At 32.4% G+C, this 22,683-nt stretch overlaps 1 protein-coding gene across 1 annotated transcript; it reads right to left on the reverse strand.

Annotated features, from left to right (window-relative positions):
• Window positions 1–11,306: 11,306 nt before the first annotated feature.
• On the reverse strand, window positions 11,307–14,345 carry LOC113727258 (cytochrome P450 87A3-like). Its single transcript, XM_027251296.2, has 9 exons — window positions 14,094–14,345; window positions 13,491–13,815; window positions 13,232–13,381; window positions 12,804–13,052; window positions 12,519–12,608; window positions 12,344–12,422; window positions 11,982–12,088; window positions 11,729–11,856; window positions 11,307–11,555 (listed from the first exon to the last, which is right to left on the reverse strand). The coding sequence occupies exons 1-9, from the start codon at window positions 14,288–14,290 to the stop codon at window positions 11,462–11,464; spliced, it is 1,419 nt and encodes a 472-aa protein (XP_027107097.1). The 5' UTR covers window positions 14,291–14,345; the 3' UTR covers window positions 11,307–11,461.
• Between the last annotated feature and the right edge of the window lie 8,338 nt (window positions 14,346–22,683).

The raw sequence follows: 22,683 nt of genomic DNA on the forward strand, positions 1-22,683 counted from the left end.
GAGTACTTTAGTTTTTTAATGTAAGAAACAATCTAATTAATGTTACATGTTTGACTAAAATAATGAAAAAAATAGCACACCATATTGCTTTTCAGTTTAAAGTTATTAGGAAAAATGAATGTGTTAAAAAAATTTATAATAATTATATATATTAAATACGAATATGTTAGTAAAATAAGAAATTAATTCTTTTAAAAAGGAAGTAAGTTAACAATCTAACTCACATACAGGGCGGAAATAATTTTGTGTTTATAGAATGGAAAAATAACAATAAAGATAAGGGCATCGAAAAATTTGTAATAATTATATGCATTTAATATGGATATATAGACTAATATTTTTTTTTATAATTGTGCGTCTTAAATAGTAGAAGGATTATAAACCATTTTAATTCCAAATCTTGACACGTTAGCCAATTTTCGTTACCTATGATGACAATGTTGGACTTCTATTTTTTTTCGGTTCAATTTTTGGGAATCTTGCAATTAGAAGTTTCTTGTCAACATGGTAGACAACTACTCCACCCAATGCAATGAGTAATAAATTGCATAGAAAGAGAGGCACACACAGAGCTTTTATTTACCGCCTCACAAAGTAAACCACCAACGAGAAATAACCAAAATAGCCAATTGACAAAAATAGCCTCCACATCCAACAATAATTGTAGCATAATCGCTTGACCAAAAAGCACTATTCATAACCCAACTCTCCCCTTTTATATTATTAGATATTATCTTTTATAAAGAGAAAATAAGCTCATAAATTAGCACACACATATAAATAGAATGAAAACTATAATAATAAAAATAAGGGCACTAAAAATTTTCTAATAAAGAAAAGATTAAAAGAAAGAATCCGTGTATGCTTAATCCAGTTGAAGAAGATAAAAGACCGAAGCAACTCCGTTTAGGAGTTTCAAGTAGGAACAGGTGTGACTTAGAAGGAAAAGTAGGAGCTTTGGCTCACTTGGAGAAACCAAACACACACCTGAAGGACAAATACAAAAGCCAACAAAGTTGTCCATAATTATCGAATAACCGCTTGACCAAAGATCAATTTCCAGCGGAGCCATTGCCATCCAATTCCAAAAGACCAAAACGCCCCTCAAAGTCACAAAAATAACGGCATAACCGCTTGACCAAAATGGCACTATTCATTTGCCAACTCCCGCTTTTATTATATACTAGTGAGACGGCCTACACGTTGTGCAGGAGGACTAATATTTCCCGTGTTAATTGTTTTCTGTTGTATGAGTTTATTAGTATATATCTCTGTTATTATTTAATTCATACGGATCATTAGGGAATTATAATTTTTGTTAAAAGTTAACTATTATGAAATATATAGAATGCATGAGAACAATAATATATAGAATGCATAAGGATAAATTAGAAAATTGTATAAGGTTATTTTGCATTTGAATCAGGATAATTAGAAAATTGTAAAGTGAATCATTCCCAAAGAGTATTAATCATTATTGACACAAAAAATAAGGGATCCTGAAAATCAATTAAACACTTGAACCATAGAACTTGGCATTGCTAAAAATTAAGCACCACATGTCAGAGTAATAAAACCCATTTTTTAAAGTTACTAAAGCCAACAATAGTTTATTAATTGTTTCCTCAATAATTGTGCATTTATAGAACACTTAACAATTTTATTCTATGTCAACCCAATAATAATTTATTAATTGTTTCCTCGATAATTGTGCATTTACAGAACATTTATCAATTTTATTTCATGTCACAGTAATAAAAGTCATTTTTAAAGTCACTAAAGCCAACAACAATTTATCAATTATTTCCTTGGTAATTTTGCATTTCCAGAACACTTCAAAAGCAAATAATTAACCACAAAAAATCAACTTTCATAGGTTTCACTTTTTATACCACCAATTATGAATTCAGTCAACATGTCCGATAAATACACCAAAACTATAGCAGCTGTTAAAAAACAAACAAATAATTGATGAAAATAGCCCTAACATCCAATAACAATTGCAGGATAACCGCTTGACAAAAAAAACCACTATGCATAGGGCAACTTTTCCTTTATATTGTTAGATATGTATATCTCTATTACTCACTAAGTTCAATAAATATAGGCCTATTTCTTTTTCCATTAATATTATATCATTAATCCACAGTAAAAGACATGTATTATTACATTATTTTTCAAATTTAGAGTACTTTAATTTTCAAATGTAAGAAATAGTCTAATTAATGTTACATGTTTAAATAAATAATATAAAAAGATTAGCACACAATATCGCTTTTCAATTTATAGCAATTTAGAGCCATTAGAGAAAACAAATATGTTAAAAAATTTTATAATAATTATATATACACTAAACATGGATATATTAGTAAAATAACAAACTAATTATTCTTTTAAAAAGGAAATAGACTCATAATGTAGCACACATAGAAGACAAAAGTAAGCTCATGTTTATAGAATATATATATATATATATAGAATGAAAAGTATAATAATAAAAAAAAGGGAATTAAAATTTTTCCAATAATTATATAGACTAAATATGTATATATAGACTAATTATATCCTTCTAATTGTACGTTTGAAAAAGCTATAGAATTAGAAACCATTTTTAGTTGAAACCTATGGCATCTTAACCGATTTTGCTTAATTATATGATGACAATGTTGGAATTGTTATTTTTTTCCTCTGGCTCAAGAATTACAGCATAATCGCTTGACCAAAATGGAGCTATTCATTATCCAATTCTCCCTTTTATATTATCAAAATGGAGAGCCTGAGAGTGATTTTCCTCTTTTTTTTTTCTTTTTTCCTGGTTTTCTTGGTGAGGCAGCCCGGGGTGGGTTGATATTGGAGAAGATAAAAGGGCATATGGCAGAGCTCTAAAACAAGGCTTGCAGCAGTACTTACAATAGAGAGCGTACAAGTACAGCTCTCTTTTGTGAGTCCTAGCCCCTGTAGCCCACATAGCACAATAATACAGCTAACAAGCCTCAGCCAGAGCCAGACCTTTTTATTGAAATATAATGCCAAGAGCCAGACTTAATAATTGTCTTTTTCCAGCAAAAGAGAATCCGTGAAATAGCATCGGCAATTCTGACGCTTAACCGAATCTTCCTAAAGCCAGAGCCAGCCACATGACAAAAGATGCCCAAAATAATCAATTTTCGTGTTAATTATTTTTTGTTGTATGAGTTTATTAGTATATATCTCTATTATTATTTAATTCATGCGAATCATTAGGAAATTATAATTTTTGTTAAAAGTTAACTGTTGTGAAATATATAGAATGCATGAGGGTGCTTATATAGAATGCATAAGGATAAATTAGAAAATTGTATAAGGTTATTTTGCATTTGGATCAGGATAATTAGAAATTTGTAAAGTGAGTCATTTCCAAAGAGTATTAATCATTGTTGACACAAAAAATAGGGGATCCCCAAAGTCAATTAAGCATTTGAACCATAGAACTTGACATTTCTAAAAATTAATCACCACATGCCACAGTAATAAAACCCATTTTTTTAAGTTACTAATGCCAACAATAGTTTATTAGTTGTTTCCTCAATAATTGTGCATTTACAGAGCACTTAACAATTTTATTCCATGTCAAGCCAACAATAATTTATTAATTGTTTCCTCAATAATTGTGCATTTACAGAACATTTATCAATTTTATTTCATGGCATAGTAATAAAAGTCATTTTTAAAGTCACTAAAGCCAACAACAATTTATCAATTATTTCCTAGGTAATTTTGCATTTCCAGAACATTTCAAAAGCAAATAATTAACCACAAAAAAATCAACTTTCATAGGTTTTCACTTTTTACACCACCAATTATGAATTCAATCAACATGTCTGATAAATGCACCAAAACTATAGCAGCTGTTAAGAAACAAACAGACAATTGATGAAAATGGCCCTGACATCCATTAACAATTGCAAGATAACCGCTTGACAAAAAAAATACTATGCATAAGGCAACTTTTCCTTTTATATTGTTAGTATTATTCACTAAGTTCAATAAATATAGGCCTATTTCTTTTTCCATTAATATTAGAACATTAATCCACAGTAAAAGACATGTATTATTACATTATTTTTCAAATTTAGAGTACTTTAATTTTCAAATGTAAGAAATAATCTAATTAATGTTACATGTTTAAATAAATAATACAAAAAGATTAGCACACAACATCGCTTTTCAATTTACAGCAATTTAGAGCCATTAGAAAAAACAAATATGTTAAAAATTTTATAATAATTATATATACACTAAACATGGATATATTAGTAAACTAACAAACTAATTATTCTTTTAAAAAGGAAATAGACCCATAATCTAGCACACATAAAAGACAAAAGTAAGCTCATGTTTATAGAATATATATTTATAGAATGAAAAGTATAATAATAAAAATAAGGGAATTAAAAATTTTCCAATAATTATATAGACTAAATATGTATATATAGACTAATATATATCCTTCTAATTGTACATTGAAAAAAACTATAGAATTAGAAACCATTTTTAGTTGAAACCTATGGCATTTTAACCGATTTTGCTTACTTATATGATGACAATGTTGGACTTGTTATTTTTTTCCTCTGGCTCAAGAATTACAGTATAACCGCTTGACCAAAATGAAACTATTCATTATCCAACTCCCCCTTTTATATATTTAGATATTGGGCGACCCCTTTTTTCTTTTAAATGCTTTTATGAGCATAAAAAACAAGTGGGTTTGAAGATGGCAGTGAAATTGTGAAGACAATTTTGGTTAAAGATTGGGAGACAAATTATGCTCTACTGAATTGTGAAATTTGAAAAATGAAAACAAATAAAGTGAATTCAAGATTGATTTCTGCATTGCTACATATTTTCCTTGGCAAATCGATAATCCAAAATATAATTGATTTTTGCATTGCTACATATTTTCCTTGGCAAATCGATAATCCAAAATATAAGAACTATCTTTCTGGAAATCATTTTACTTACTTTACTATTTTCCATTATTAACCAATCCATCAAGAATTCAGCATTTCTAAGGAATTTACTCGCCGAACAAAAAGCTTCGATACAGAAGCAGTAATTGCAAAGCCAACAGCGTACAAAAAAATCATTAGAAAAGCCAACAAAGCTGCCAACAAATACAAAAGCCATCAAAGTTGCCCATAATTACCAAATAATCGCTTGACAATTGCCCTCAAAGTTGCCCAAAATTACGTGATAACCGCTCGACCAAAATGGCACTGCTCATTCTCCAACTCCCGCTTTTATATAGTTACTAGTGAGACGCCCTGCGCGTTGCGCAGGAGAGTTAATATTTTCCGTGTTAAGTTGCACAATTTTTAGTTATTGTGTAGTTGTTATAATGTAGAGAATTATATAGGTGGTATATGCTTGGTTTGAATTAGTTCAAATAATATAGTGTTGATATTTTATATGATATGATTAGTATAAATTATGTGGCGTGGGTTAAGTGATTACAAAGGTGGGAAAAAGTATAGCTGAAGTTACAAAGCGAAGGAAGTGTTGTTACATGCATGGAAGTCAGTCCACAAGATAGTTATATGCATATAGTTGGATTGATAGTTACATGAAAATAGAACAAAAAGATTGTTACAAAGTGATGGAAGTGCAGTTACATGGATGGAAGTCAGTCCATAAGATATTACATGCATAGTTGGGTTGATAGTTATATGATAGTGGAACAAAAGTGCATCTGGAATTGATTTCATTAGAGTAGCAATGTTAAATAATTGCGTTGAGTTTGTGAACAATGTTATTCATTGGATTTTATTGGACTATGTTTATTAGAGTAGCAATGTTAAACAATTGCGTTGAGTTTGTGAACATTTTAATTGTATTTTATTTAGATTATATTGGATACACTTGAACAAGTTCATCGTCAAATATCTGAAGTGTATATTTGTTCAATCCTAAGTGAGTAAATACGACAGTATGGTCTACTTTAATTACATGAAATTTTGTCAACTTTTTCCATCCATTTGTTAAATAATTGTCCTGAACTTTTATGTCCCAAGTCTTTTGTTGACAATAGAGCACAATTATGCTATCTTTATTTGGTAGAATATGGAAGGCATCATCTGGATGTAATTCCTGTCATAAAAAGATGTGAAATTTTTGTAAGAATATTGATACACTGATATGCTAAATATTTTGTGTAGTATGAAAATTACCAAGTATTCTATATCGGATGGCCGTATTGCCACATAGAATTGAAACTTTTCGTTAGTAGTCCTTCTGTTGGGCAGAATGTTCCTGCAGTTTTCTTGGATAACAATTTAGGTTGATAAATTGTGTTTAATTAGAGAGTAATAATTTTGTACCATACCGTATTCGATTTGGCCATAGTCTTGGGCTGGTAAAATGTTCCATTCATAGAAAGTTGAGCAACGATTTGGAGCAAATATCTGCACTCGAAAGGCCATTACACCTATGTGAAAAAATTGGATCATGAAGTTTTCTTGTGGTTGGTGATCACATAGAAATTCTTTCTAGCCAGAATTTGCGGGACTTTCGTGTAATTTAATAAACCAAATTTTGTTTCCATTTTTTAGTATTGCTGTTCTTCGCATATGGTGTCCTATATGCGGCAAAAATTTGGCTGGTATGACCTGAAAATTAGTAGCAAAAGTAAGAAAAAATTAAAGTGGATTTTGATTTGCAATATATTTTGTTGAAAATATTGATCTTACCATTTGCTCTTACCAATATATTTTGATCTTACCAATATATTTTGGGACTTCATCAGCGTCTTGAGTTACATATGTAAATGTTGTTTTTATTGTTCCATTAGAGTAGTTTTGTTGAGCGGTTTTGGAGTCTACAAAGAAAATGGGCTCCATTTTTGTTGTTTGGTTTTGTCGAGTTTTTTGCTTAATTTTTTGTGACTAACTGGGCTTTTGTTTTTGGAACTGTACTTCAGCGGTATTTGGTTGTCAGTGTTCAAGACATGACCTTTCAGGCCCAAGGTGAAAGCCGAATCAACATTGTATGCTATACCGCATCCTTACTCTCTGGGTGATGTGGCATTTGATTATTCCCCGATTCTTTAGTACAAATAACAACAAATTTGCAGTGCTGTAAGTACCTGAAGTTACTGAAAACCAAATGCCCTCAAAGTTACTAGAAATTACGTTATAACCGCTCGACCAAAATGGACTGTTCATTGTCCAACTCCCGCTTTTATATAGTTAGATATTATATTATTATAGTTAGATTATATTATATATATATATATATATATATATATCTAGATTAACCAGAATTTCTGGAGAAGTCCTTGCAATCATTTTCAACAAATTTAGAATTGTTTAATACAAAAGTCTTCTTTCGTCATATATATATATCTAGATTAAGCAGACTTTCTGGAGAAGTCCTTGCAATCATTTTCAACAAATTTAGAATTGTTTAATACAAAAGTCTTCTTTCGTCAGCTTTCCTAAACAGATGCCTAAGACTAGTCGTTGGAAAGGTGTGACAAACCTGCCAATCCCTTCCTGCCATGTTGCTGTCTTCCTTCAAATCATATAGTACAAATGTGAACATCACATAGTGGTGCTGCGTGTACCTTTGGCAGTTTACTCCAAAGTTGCTTTGATAAGATTTACGAATGCACGGGCCTACTTTTTTATTTTCCTTATCTTTATAAAAGCAGTCATAATTAATAGATAGCTGTGTTTGAATATAAAATAATTTTGAAATATTATTTGACTTGCGCTATGAATATTTTTTTAATTATTTTTTTATATTTTAATTATTTATATATTTATATATATATATACTTCATTCATCTCAATTATTTAATCATGTTCGGAGAATCCAATATTTTAAAAATAGTAGTTTAATTGTGATGTTTGTACTATTCTTTTTTTAATTTTATCAGACAAATTTAAAATTTAAATCTATATCTATATGTATTGCAGAATGGGTTTTTCGGAGAGATCCTTTCAATGGCTTCCAAACTTTCCATTCTTTTTCCTAGATTTTTTTTATTTATTTTAATATATAAAAAGTAGTGGGTTATAGCCAACCCTATCACCAGACAAATTTAAAATTTAAAACTTTTCCACTATCTACTTCATAAATCGTTTATAGTTTGTTATTTATACTTTAAATCCTTTTTACTCCTTAATTAAAGACAAATACTCATTTGTATATTATTTTAATACAATTTTACATTTTTATAATTAAGAAATATTTATCACTAAACTAATCCTATAACCACCCTTACAAATGAGCTTTGCAAATTACAATCATGTTTCAAAAAAATCACAAATGTGCAAGTAAATGTAAAGTTGAGGGAGTAAAGTGCAACTAAATGTAACGTTATAACCAACTCTATCACCAGTCAAATTTAAAATTTAAAACTTTTCCACTATCTACTTCACAAATGTGTAACTAATTGTAAAGTTGAGGGGGTAAAGTGCAACTAAATGTAAAGTTAAGGGGCTTACTATATTAAACCCTAAAAAAAATCGCAAGAACGGAACCATTGATTTTTTTTCCCTTTAGGATGGCTGGACATCCATGTGCAGTGACCAAAAATTTTTTCCTCTCTTAATGAACGTAAGATGGCCAATTTATTTATATTTTCAAAATTAACATGGTTGTTTCAGATCCTAAAAAAAAAAAAGAAACAAACCCAGGTTCCTCCATTGTTATGATTTTTTCACCATTATTCTAAGAAATTTGTTGAATTGAGTTTTTTAGGGCAAAGAATGAGACGTGTGACCAGTCCTTTTTTTTTAATTTGCGTGACCAGCCTATTGTTGACAAAAGTTTAAATTTTTTAAAAAGTATACAAAAATTAGGGGAGATAATATTAGGAGTTTATAGTAAATTTACCATACTTCTGGTGTGGTTTTTGCCTGTCCAATACCATGAAATAATAGAATAAGCCATTATCAATTATTAAACGCTAAGTAGAATTCGGAAGCATACAACATGATCAAGAAACAGCAGAACCAATTAGGACTAGATTTTGACCCAAAAAAAAATTAGGACTAAATGCCACTGGCACGTTGCCGTAACTTGCAATGCTCCACATTTCCCCCATGTTTCCCACTCCAATTAAGAGTTCTCCAATTTAAGAAATGTTTATCTCTTAACTAATCCTATAACCGCTCCTAAAAATCCTATAATTATGCTCACGTTTTCTCAACATTTCCCCCACTTTTTTACTCCAATTAAGAGTCCTTCAATTTAAGAATTCCACTCCAATTAAAAGTTCTCCAAAACATAGTATCCTCATTCAAATTTCTTGCGTGCTCACTCCAATTAGGAGATCTTTCTTGCGTTTTCCCCAAGAACTTATTACCTCATTCAACTTTTTTATGGTATCCATCTTAGCCTTTAACCTAATATCACTATGGAACATGCTTGCCTACAAACATTTCAACGTCAGCTAAATTTTAAACTCGCAAGATAACAAAGGAGAAGACATTTGTTTAGAAAACGAAACGTACATGTTTTATGGGCTATGCAAAAATTGTGGACAACTATGTGAAGGTCATTTTTCGAAAACAGTGTGTATGCATTGTAATGACGTGGTCGACACTGTTGTTAGGTAATTAATTTCATGTATCTTTAATTTCAACATATTTTTCTGTATTGTATATAACATTTTATTTTTGAAACAGATATAATGTTAACATACAAATAAGAGATTTCAGTGGTAACATGTATCTTAATCTACAAGACAGACATGTACGATTCGTATTTGGTTGTGATGCTTCTTATCTCAGAGAATTACAAAGGAAGGTAGAATTTCTTGATATATATATTTATTTTTTATAATGCTATTTATATACTATGTAAAAAAATACATTAATTTTGAATTTCGTACGTACTTAATTCTCAGGAAAATGGTGATAGATTGTTCAACCAACGAATCAATTCATGCAAAGATCGTGCATTTTCATTTGTAGTACGCATTTCACAAAATTCAACAGAATTAATTAAATCACCAATTTTCGCTTTTGTACTAAAAGTTGATTGGTGTGAAGAGTGTTCGCATTTTCATGCAAGATTATCAAATCGAATGCATAATATTTGTAAGTATTTCATTTTAACAACATTCATTTTTATTCATTTTCTAATATAAATTTTTATTATTTTTTCAGAATCCATCTTCTGAAAAAAGACAGTACTTGAATGATGCACATTCTATCATATTTCAAATTATTGTTAGACAGATATTATATTTTAATTGTATTGGCACAAATTTTTAACCTTTTTTTATTCACCCTTTCATATTCATTTTTTTCAATAATATCAGCACCGTGCATAGCACGGGTGTTCACACTAGTTTGAATAGTAACATGTACGTGATTAGAAAGAAAACTTATATTAAAAAGAAAGATTAAAATATGATAAATATTTGGAAATATTTTAAAATGATTGAACGGAAGGAGTATAAATTATATTACAAAAGCGATGCCATATTATATCACATGATTGATTGTCTTAATGACGAAACGATACTTAAAAGAAATGTTGTTTTCGTAATTTGTCAGCCTTGATTAGAACAACTAAAGCGGCAAAATTTTAGTGCGGTAAATTATGACTATCCCCAGCGTCGTGTCCATCAAAATCAGATTATGAGGTGTGGCCCAAGAGAATTTTTTTATTCTTTTATTTGTTCATATCAACTTGCCGGAATCCCGTACACCAGATTGGTTTGGAATTTGTGGGGAAAGAGAGAAGAAAAATCCACTCCGTCCCATTGATATCGCCATGCTTTCTTTGTTGGATTGTTCCAAATTATTTGTGATTTATATAAATTAGATGATATATTTCTATTTAATTTCTCCATTTACTCATTTACTCCTGAAACACTCCGTAAAAGTTCAATGCATGAATCTTTTTATGAGTTCACATACTATTATCAAGGAAACTAAACAATAACTTTTGTAATACGTAACAGTTATTAAATAATGAAGATCACAACAAATATTGATTTTCAACAAAAGTTTCAACAGTTATCTAAGATTTTCAACAAAACCCAGGGTTGAACAAATGTTATGGCCCCACAATTCTTTATGAGATAGACACTACACGTGAAGTTTCAAATTCTATTCACTATTAATAAAAATTGCAATTCTTGAAGTGCAACAAACTTTATAAGATGGAAGGAAGGAGTAATACTTACCGTGTATGTACATATATATATATATATATATATATATATATATTGTTTCTTGGCTTGATTTGTCCTCGTACATAAGATCATTGTATTGATTTAGTGAAGAAAAACAATTAGTCGAGACTCAAACTGCAACTATTAAAATGATGTTTATTAGGACACTTACAATATTACAATGTAGTGAAACTCAGCTGGAAGGTAAAATTACAATATGATAGTAAATTACTGCATCATAAATACGCTTCTGAAAGTACAGGCTTTATTCGTACGCGCCCGGCTTAAAATCTATTTGTTCTCTGAAATCTCCATGTGCAATCCCTTGGGGTAACAAATACCAGTAGGTGTCCGGATTCTCTCTGCTCCGTTGGTAACTCTCCAGCTGAAAATTCAAATTAGACAAGCTTTTTGATCAGTTATCACTTCCTTCTTGCAATCATGCATATCAAAAAATCGAAGAAGTTAAGTGGACATCAATTTATAATATGTAGGAATTAGCTTCTTCTATATGTATTTAAGCGGAGATGGTGGGAATTGTGATTTGGAGATCCTTACGTGTATTTTGTGACCAAGTAATGCAGAAAAATTGACATCTGCACCTTGGCATAGTCAGCACCAACGCAAAGCCTCGTACCACCAGCAAATGCCATGAAATTTTTTGATCCCATGTGTAATTCTTTGCCCTTTTGATTGAAAAAACAGCAGAAAAACCCTGAATCATTTTTACTTGATTTTGTTTATCTTTTGGTTTGTAAGTTTATCTTTCTTGTGTGCATATATTACTCAAATATGTCGATGATCAAATTACCTCCCATCGCCATGGGTTAAATTCATGGGGGTTTTCATATACATTAGGATCCAAATGAACAGTTGATGGACAAACCATTACCGTCCAGCCAGCAGGAATTGTATACCCTGCAAATCATTCGCACTTATTAGTCAAAACTGGAAGTTATAATGGAGGAAAAGAGGAACCAAGGAAACAAATCATTTATTTTCTATATTTTTACTCCCATGAAAAAATGCCCAACCCAAGTAGTTACCAAAGAGAATTTTTCTTTCTTTTTTCTTTTTCCTTTTTTCTGCAGGAGAAAGGTATCACCGGTCCAAAATAAAGAAAGTGTGACAAATGATTTTCAAGAAGATGCCAAATGACATATTGAAGTATACCTTTTACTTCAACTTCCTTGACAACTTTGCGCAAAATCCCAGGAGTAATATTTGCAAGCCTAAGTGTTTCATTTATAACCTACAGTAGACAACAAAACATAAGATGTAAATGGTCTAGCTCACCATATGATTCAAATGATAGATACGATGAAATGTCTGGTTAATTGGAACGTACCATGTGTGTGAAAGTCATAGACTTGTACTCTTTCCAAGAAATAGCAGAACCTTCTGTTTCTCGCATTTGAAGAATATTTTCATGCTCTCTCTACAAAAACGATTGACTATTTAAGTATGAAATAATCTTACATATTCTGTTAGTGTAAACATCTAATCATAACAATGTATACTATCAGTATATATAGAATATTAATCATTTAAATATTGAACTTGCACAAGAATTGGAGAATTAAAGGGTAAATACAGATGACAACGGGAGAAATTGTTTCGGAAAGTCACGGACCTTTAGTTCAGCCATAACACGTGGATGGCCATCTAGATACCTCAAGGCCACAGTCAAAGCTGTTGAAGTCGTTTCATGGGCAGCAAATAGAAACAAAAATACCAGGTCCCTCGCAATTTCTTCATTCAAAATAGTGTCTTCTTTCTCTATTTGCTCAAGTAAATGGTCCACGAAGTCTTTCGAAGTGTCATTGCCCGAGCGCTTCTTCTCAAAGATGTCGTGGATGACCTTCATTGCTTTCTTACGTCCCTGGAAAATGAAAACCATATAGTTCGTTCAATCTGATACGGCACTTATGAAAGCATATATATTTTACTTAGTCATATATTTATAATGAATATGTTTTTTTCTTGTAGGTATAGTGAACATCGATCTTTCAATATAAAAAGAATTCCAAATGACGAACAACAACAATAACAATTGATTACTTGTAAGCAAGCATGGAACGGTGTTCCAGGGATGTTGAGAGGAAATGAGATCAAGCCATCCATGAATGCCTTATAACTGTCTCTCAATTTTTGCTGATCCTTGCTTTCTTCATAGCCAAGCATCTTCTTGGCAGCATATTTAAATACCAACTGGAGAAAATGAGATTGTTCATTACTACTTTTCATGCAATGCTCTGTACGTACAGTCCGAATTCATCCTGATTAATATAATCAAATAGTAGGATGCTGATTAATTTACCTCTGATGTTCCATCTTTAGCATCTAATTTTCCAAGTTTACTCCAAGAACTTAGAGATTCTTGAGTGCTGGCATCCATTTCATATATTAGCTTCTCTCTTAAGGCTTCGGGGCTAACAAGCTTGAACGTTAAGCTCTTGAGGTACTTGTGGAAGCCTCCATGATGGGCAAGTACACTTTGTTTCCCAATTATCTGGAAGAGACTCTCAGTATACCAAATTTGGAAAGCATTACCTTCTTGCTGGAAGACGCGGAAGTTGAAGTCAGCATCAGTTGATACAACGACTGGCTGCCCAACTATACTCGTGCGAAAAATTGGTCCGTACCTGAAATTTCCCAAAGAGAAAAAAAAGGAAACAAAGGAAAGCTAGTTAAGATAAAATATTCTTAACTATTACTGCTGTCATATTATTAAAATATATATATGTGATAGAAGTGGTTAGATAACCAGTGGAGTATTGAGGTTGGCCTAATGATTAGGAAAGGGTATTAGAATTATCTCCACAATCTAGTTTAAGATTCGAATTCTGTATCGGATAGTTAAAAATGAGAAGGGTAAAAAGAAAAATAGGAGACGAAAAAAAAAAAAAGGGGTTAGACATACCTAGCCGCTCTTTTTTGTACGAATGGTGGAACATCATCCGATGCATAAGGGGTGAAATACTCAATTGTTTCTCCTATAATTGGTAATCCCATCGAGCCTGGCGGTAATACCCCGTTGCACTTGGGGTTTCTCCACCTGTATACCCAGTGGCTGAAAAGCACAATAATGAGAGCAATAATAGCACAAGCAAACAACATGGTCGCTGGTTCGTGTAATGGAAATGTAGGGAAAGGAGGAGGAGATTAGCTACAATTGATGTTGTTTGCTATGAAGGAATCTTGGAAGTTGGAGCTGCTTAAATAGCGCTTGGTCACGGCGGCTACAGAGGCCCACGAAAAAGTCTATCTTGTACAACGCCGGCTACAGATTGAAGCCACGTGCGAGGAAGATACCTTGTGATATTAGGAAAGCTCTGCCACTATTTATGGTAATAACGATTTTTTTAAATCTCACTGCAGTGACTTGCAGTGACTTTTGGCAACATGTTGTATACATGTATCAAGCTCCATAACATCTTGGAGTACTGATTCTTCTAACCTTTTACCTGCGATATTGGACGCTCAGACTTCATTTTTACTTGCTTTTCACATTATTTTCCTCCTCTATTGAAACCTTCAAATGCTCAGTCCATCAAACAAGCCAGAGATTGGGGGAAAAAGGGGATGAAGCCGGAGTTAATTGGAATCGAAAGCATTAAAGAAAGCTCTATGCCATGATGTTGTTCGAGCTAGCCAGTTGAATCTTGGTTAAGTCTCGTTCTTATATGTTGATCCTTGGACTCCAGATCTTTTTATTAATTTTTTTTTTGGAAGTTCCCGTGATCTTCAACCACATATTCCAAACAAGATCAGGGATATTTATACTCAAAACCTTAATGTGTTTTTTTTGTTCCTTCTGGCTAAATTTTAAATTTGGACAGATTACCGTCTTCTAAATTGTTGAATCTATCCCATTCCAATCCAATCATTAACTCGGAAAGAAAACACCATGATCTGTACATGATTTTGTCTCACAACTAGTGCAATCAATCCTCTTGTTCTTTTATCAATTTTAATTATCTATGGAGTAATTTGTTTTTGGAAAGCTCAATATCTCTTATTTAAGCTTTTGTTTTTATTTTAATTGTTTCGTTTCTTTCGATGACAATGGCAAAATTAGTTACTCTCTTATCTTTTGCACATAAATATAGTTGCTTCTTAGCTCGAAGCATTGAATATGTTTAGGTGAATTTCTGATGAACGAATTACAATATTTCAAAATCAATCCAATCTATACTTTCTCCACAAGCGGCTTTCCTTTAACATATGTTACTGCATTATTTTCCTATTTATTTTGTCCCTGACAAATGCATTGCTTTTGGAGTATATTTTGGTTCGTTCATCTATGTAATTCCATATATACATTGAAGGGGAATCGAGTAAGGTAATTTTGCTTGAGGTGTTACTCAAACAGGATGAATGCAAGATTTGAGGGTTTGGTGCAATTTGTTCAAAATTGAAACTTAAAATGCAAAATCAAGATTCCATACAAGTTAGAGGGTGCTATAAGGAAATAATCCTTTTACTGACTTGCAATTGCACTGCTCGTGCATGGTCTCATACTTCATACGTCCGGTAGCTTTGCTTACAGTGCTCTAGTAAATTTTAAAAGTTCTCTAGTAAATTTGTACCTGTTCCCTCAAAAAATGTTGATACCTACATAACCAACAAAACTAATTCAATAATAATCTACGTATAGAGGAAACTAAATTTTTTATTTATTTTAAAATCACTACCATATGGAGTTAGTATGATTGGATTTAGGTGGTGTGGGTGTCTATGACAACTAAGAATACAGTGTCTTAGCGACCCTCAAAGCTCGTCCGGAACATGACATTGTATCCTCACTTGTAGCCTAATTGAGTAATTACCTTCATAATTACGGGAGGTATGTGGAATTAACCCAATTTTTTAGTTTGCCAAATTGTTCTTTGGGATAATTTTGAAAACCTCTTCTGACGTTTCTAACAATTTCACTGAACTCTCCTAAGGTTTGAAAAATTACACTTATCTTTTTTAATTTGATAGTTTTAGTAACGAAATCTTAAAATAATATTAATTTGGACAATTTTTTAAATGAATACCCAAAAAATGCCCTTGTGAAATGAGTCTTAATTTATTTTCATATACAATTATAAGATTATATAGTATAATTATAAGGAAAAAATGCCAAATTTTTCATGTCTATATCTACTGTTTGATAAACGACTATAATAATAATTTTATTACTATGATATGATATCTTTTACAGTATTTTATTATGAATTTAGATTTATAAGATAAAAAAGAAAATGTTGAAATAATTCATTTAGAATTTATAAATTTTTGGAGTAGTGGGATTATCATAATTTAGTAGTTCTTTTGGGCCATTTCTTTTTTATTTATTGTTAATTTTAATACTAAAAAAAAAAAAACAAAGATCAGCAAAAACATTGGATTACATATAAAATTAACTCGTCAAAAAAATCATTAGTTCGACATTTGATTATAATAGAAACCCAGATGCAATAGTGGTAGTTCTATAGAAAGAATGAAAAAATAATTTTAAAACTCATTCTAAGTATAAGCATACCAAATAAAAAAAATTTATTAAAATATTTAAGGATAAAATTGTTATTTTAAATGAAAAGGGAGGTATGTGTAATTTTTTAACGTTCAGGGGCAACTCAGTGAAATTGTGGGAGGATAATGCCTGTTGGATTTTAATAATTTATATATATATATATATATATATATATATATATATATTGACAAAAAATATTTAATTCGTTGAATGTCATCGGAGGGTAATGCCTGTTGAATTATAAACAAACAGCCGTGCCCCGACGTCGTTGTCGGAGTGAAAGAGGAGTTTGACTACAGTCTTGCAGAGGAGACCTGCAACTAGATATTTTCTTCCTCTGAAAAGTATTCTTATCAAATTATATTGTCATAGTTCGAGAAGATTAGCAGAAAAAATAAGCGAGAGAGAGAGAGAGAATCAGGAACCTGAATATCTTATTCATTTTAGTCAAAGGGAATACGTCTATGCTTTTTGGAAGCCAAATTTGACGCTCCTGGTTGAAATAGTGAAAGAATGGACTTCTGATTTGGCCCTTCTCTCTCTTCTTTACTAACAGACAGGTGAAGCCACAAAAATTGGTGAGAGAATATTCGCTACAAAGAATAGACTTACATGCACGAATAAAATAATTTTGTCAAGGTACCTAAACATACAAGAATAGAATAAAACAATTTTGCATGAGACGTTCTTCACATTACGTGTCACAAGAATGAAAAATAAACAAAATTATCCTTTTGCTGTTGCATGCTAGAAGCAAATCTCAAAGTGTGTTCAGTTTAAAAGTAGAGGGCGTGCATCTATAGAGTCAAAGTAAAATATTTATTTATTCAAATAAGAGTTCTATTATTACAAAATCTCTACCCTGTATATTGTCATATATTTTAATGCTATATATAATACTTTTTGTGATGTAATATATGTAAGAAAAAAGATAGTTCAAGAGATAAAAATGTGCTTAAAAACATATTTATAATGCAATTAAAATTTTTTACAAATAATCCATATCTAAACAAGCCCATTGTGTGCATGGTACCTTCAATTTTATTAGATTTTTTGAGTATTTGAATATGCATTATTGAGTAATTGTCAATATCAACTAAATGAAAGAAGGAAAAATAAGATGTGGAAACAAATAAGGTGGAAAGAAGTCCCATCTCCCGAATAATAGTTTGAATCATTTACAAAAAAAAAAAAAAAGGGTTCAAACTCTTTCTTTCTCGTGTGGATGGTGAACTGTTTATCAGTTCATCACCTTTATCACATTCTCATCAAATGCAATGGGTTTTTATTGCTTTAAAAATAACTCATTTTATCTACTACTAAACTATACTATAAATAAACCTAAAAAAAGGACATGAACAGATCCAAGATCGACTAAGATAGGAGATAACTAAAGAAAAGAGAAGAAATTAAATCAATCATTAAGTGATTTACCTAATTGGAAAAGCAATTTATGATAAATTACACACTATACATGTGCAATGCATGTGCATTTTCCTAGTTTGATCACCATAAAGGATAAGGATTTGGCTCCCTTAATTTCTTAATTATAATACACTAGTTATCTTTTTTAAAATGATATTTACCATGATTCTTGTGATTTTAAATAGAAAAATTTTCAAAATTTACTTTTTTTCCCTCCTTTCTCCTTTATTTATGTGAAATTACTTTACAATTGTCACAACTTTAAGAGTTTCAAAGAAAATATTATCATAAACAACCTTCTTTTGTCCTGTATTTTTCTTTTCTACCAAAGTCCTCCTTTTATTTGTGATCATTAGTATAGTTTTATTGCTTATTTGTGTTGTCTAATTTATTAAATGTGAACTTTTTTAGTAGTAAAATATGTGTATTGATTGTTTCTAACTTTTAATTATTTTTATTATTTTACTAATGCAACTTATATACATACATAAGGAGTATTTATAGAATAAAAGGTTCATCTCTCCCCTTAAAATACTTTTTTAATGTTACTTTTTTTAAATGAACTAATTTTGTTATCAAAACCTTAAAATTAAGAAAGGTTTGTGTAATTTTACAAATTTCAGGGAAGGCTAGTGAAATTATCAGAAAACTTAGGGGAGGTTTCTCAAATTATCCCAAAGAAAAAACAAAAGAAAATCCCTAAACATTTTCACTTAAATCAATTTCGTCCTTCATTAAAAATTTTAACCAATTTAGTCCCTGAACTAGTTTTTTATTTTCAATGTAGGACTTTTTACTACATTTTACTCAATTCGCATGGACCAAAGAGGTATAATTGTTACACTGGCTTAATCTCCTGCAATTATCCACCGAAACGGATTAGACATCATTATCCCGCCCATGCGATTATCGTCGGAAATAGAACTCAAATGGGGAAAATTGGGAGAACAACTAGGGCGAGCGGTGAACAGAGGCTGGAGGCCAGAATCGAAATGTCTACGCCAGGCAATGGACGATGGTGATTCTGTAAAGGATGGCAACGATCAAGTGGAGTCATCAGGCCTGGGTGAACAGACGATGGAGGGCAGAATCGAAATCTCTACGCCACGAGCTCAGGCAATGGACGATGGCGATTCTGTCAAGGATTGCAACGATCAAGTGGAGTCATCAACAAGATCAGGTAAGTCGGCTAACTTCAAACCTAACCTTCATCAACCGTATGCATGAGGTGCTTGAGTTGAGTGCCACTACCCACTAGTATGTTGGAATGGTGATATAATGTATAATGGAAGGACTTGAGGGAGGGGGGGTTTAATTTTGCAGTATTGTACTTCAGTGGCGAGGCATGAACAGGTTAGGGGATGTTAAAATTTTTTGTTAAAGTGCTTATAGATTCCACATGGGTAAGATAAAGCATTTAGTTTGGGTATGGTACTTTCAAAATTTTACTTTGTTTTCCTGAGATTTGTGATGTTGAAATGTTGGTAATTTTGAAATTGAATATGTATGCTTTTGATTTAGGTGGTGAAATTTGGTCTCGATTAAAGTAAATTTGTTTGTTTGTGAACTGTGATGTGGTCCCTGTGCCTTTAAAGTATACTATGCGTTGCTTTCATATTGATGAAAAGTCAGACATAACTGGGGCCAAGGTTCTGCATCTGAGAAATAATAAAAGATTTCTATTTTTTTTTTTAATAAAAAACAGGTCAAGATGTGGACTATTTTACTTTGAAAGTACATTATGGTGGCGTCTATGTTAAAGAGCCAAAACAAGCATACGTAGGGGGTAGCGTGGAAACATTTAAAGAAGTTATTCCAGAGAGAGTTAGTAAGTCAATTCTGCATGACTTTTGCATTTTTGTGGCCTGTCGGGAGGATTCAAAGATGATGTATGGAATCCCCTATGAAAAAAGGTCCTAAAGCTTCGGCAAATAGATAGTGAGGATGATGCAATAGACGTGGCTTGCATTGGTAAAAAATATGGAGAAGTTGATGTGTATGGTGTCTATGAATTTCATATATGAGATGTTAATAGCAACACTGATTTAGGTGCAGCAACTGTTGAGGAGATTCAAGTAAAAGATGATAATTTATATGTGGGGCTCACCTTTGATGATATTGATGTAGCTGACTTTGAAGAAATACTAGTCCAAGTTGAACAAATGATGGAGCATGTGAAGTCAAAAAATGAAAAAATAGAGCCTGCTGAACATGGAGGAAATGATGGTAATGATGATGGTGATAATGATGCTGTCCATTCGGATTCATCCAGAGCAGAAAGCTTCCATGATAGCGATTATGATTTTAGCCATGATGAAGAAGATGTTATATTTCAGAGTTGCGTTGTTACACCTGAGCAAGAGTTAGGTTGTCGAATTGGAAAGATACAACTTGATGGTGGAGCAAAAAGTAGGGGCAAGGAGTGTAAGAAACAAAAAATGTCTACGCCTACAGCTGAGAAGAAAAAAGAAAGAGCTAAAGATCATTCTTTGAAGGACTTGCACTTAGATGAAGGAGATCAGATTCCAGTCCAGGAGGAATCTGATTCGCTTGCCTCAGATGAGTTGAAGAGTTGTCAGTCCTTCTCGGATGAAGATAGCAAAAAGAAGAAAAAGGCTAAGAACCCGAGTCTTGTGAGGTTTAAGCCTGATGTGGATATGGAAGATCCTAAATTTCATGTTGGACAAGTTTTTGATAATAAACAATTGTTCAAGTTAGCTGTGGATAACTACGCAGTCAAGTGGGGCAAGGATATCAAATGGGTAAAACAAGATGCTACACGGATGAGAGTTAAATGCAAGGCAGAAAATTGTCAATGGATGTTGTTTGCCTTTAAGGTTGAGGCCGGTGATGACTCTCTTGTGATGAAGACTATGGGACCTGAGCACACTTGTAGCCGGACATTCTACCACAAGAGAGCTATCAGGTTTTCTGGCTAAAAAATATGTAGAATTTTTAAGGTTGAATAAGAGAATCACTGTTGAGGAATTTAGGGAGAATGTGCATTCGGAACTTAATGTTAACATCACTATAGCAGAAGTCTACAAGACATTCATGAAAGCAAAGATCATAATCCATGGGAGCTATAAAGAATAGCATCAAAGGCTTTGGGATTATTGTGACGAGCTGCTAAAATGTAATCCGGGTTCCACTGTGTACATGGAGATAGAGTTAGATGAAGACATTGGGAGAGAGAGATTCCAAAGGCTGTATGTCTGCTTTGGGGCACTAAAAATAGGATATAAGTCTGCATGTAGGCCCGTCATTGGAGTGGATGGCTGCCATTTACGAGGTCCACACCCCGGAGTGCTATTGACAGCTGTTGGGATTGATCCAAATGATTGCCTGTATCCCATTACTTATACAGTAGTAGAGGCTGAAAACAAGATGTCTTGGAAGTGGTTCGTCGAATTTTTGAAGTACGACTTGGAAATTTATGACCAAAGAAAGTGGACACTTATTAGTGATAGACAAAAGGTACTCTCTTGCTGAATTAATTAATTTTCATTCCTACTGAAATTTAATAATTAATTTTATATGTAATCTTATAACAGGGTTTAGGGACTGCAATTCATGAAGTGCTTCCAGAAATTGAGCATAGACACTGTGTCAGGCACCTCCACAACAACTTCAAGAAGTTGCACCCGGGCTTGGCATTGAAGGAGAGATTTTGGACTTGTGCTCGGGTGTCCTACATGACATGGTTTGAAAATCAGATGGAGAGTTTGAAGGAATATGATGAAAAAGCATGGAAATGGCTAATTGAAAACACATCACCTTGTCATTGGTCAAGATCGCACTTTCAGATCACACCAAAGTGCGATATTCTGCTCATCAATTTGTGCGAGAGTTTTAATTCAGTCATTATGGAGGCTAGGGAAAAACCAATTTTGGGAATGCTTGAGATACTCAGAATTTATCTAATGGAAAGGCTGAGAACCAAGAGAGAATGTATGAAGAAGAGAAATGACAAGATATGTCTCAAAATTCAGAAAAAACTTGAGAAGGCAAAAACAGAAGCTGCTTCAAACATTGCAAGATGGTCCAAGGAGGACCAGTTTGAAGTGACACATGCGTATGGCGGAAAGTATGTGGTTGATCTCAAAAAACAAACATGCACGTGCCGAAGATGGGACCTGACTGGCTGGCCTTGTTGCCATGCCATATGTTGTATTTCCTTGACTGGTGTAACTCCGGAATCGATGGTTCATCAGTATTACTCAAGAGAGAATTACTTGAAAGCATATGAACCAGCCATAGCTCCAATGAGTGGTCCGAATGCTTGGGTCCAATCCAAAAAAGAGCCAGTGCTACCTCCAACGAAGTTAAAGCTCCCTGGTAGGCCAAGAAAAGCACGGAGAAGAGAGCTTGATGAGCCAAGGGCCAATTCCGTAGGTGTAACAAAACTGCCTAGAAGAGGACTTGTGAAAATAAAGTGTTCAAACTGCCATTTAGAAGGTCATACTGTTAGAAAATGCCCATTGATCATTCCTGTAAATGAGCTGCCCGGTTCATCCTGTGGTAGGCCACCATCGTCTAACTCCAAAAAATGCAGCTTCTGCAA

Source organism: Coffea arabica, chromosome 2c (assembly GCF_036785885.1).
Source record: "Coffea arabica cultivar ET-39 chromosome 2c, Coffea Arabica ET-39 HiFi, whole genome shotgun sequence".
Classification (NCBI taxonomy): Eukaryota; Viridiplantae; Streptophyta; class Magnoliopsida; order Gentianales; family Rubiaceae; genus Coffea; species Coffea arabica.

Coding starts and splice junctions, on each gene's coding strand:
- LOC113727258 (XM_027251296.2), bottom strand. CDS start 14,290: ATGTTGTTTGCTTGTGCTATTATTGCTCTCATTATTGTGCTTTTCAGC. Junction 12,609..12,803: donor GTGTTATGGCTGAACTAAAG/GTCCGTGACTTT, acceptor TCGTTTTTGTAG/AGAGAGCATGAAAATATTCT. Junction 11,556..11,728: donor TACTTGGTCACAAAATACAC/GTAAGGATCTCC, acceptor TTGAATTTTCAG/CTGGAGAGTTACCAACGGAG.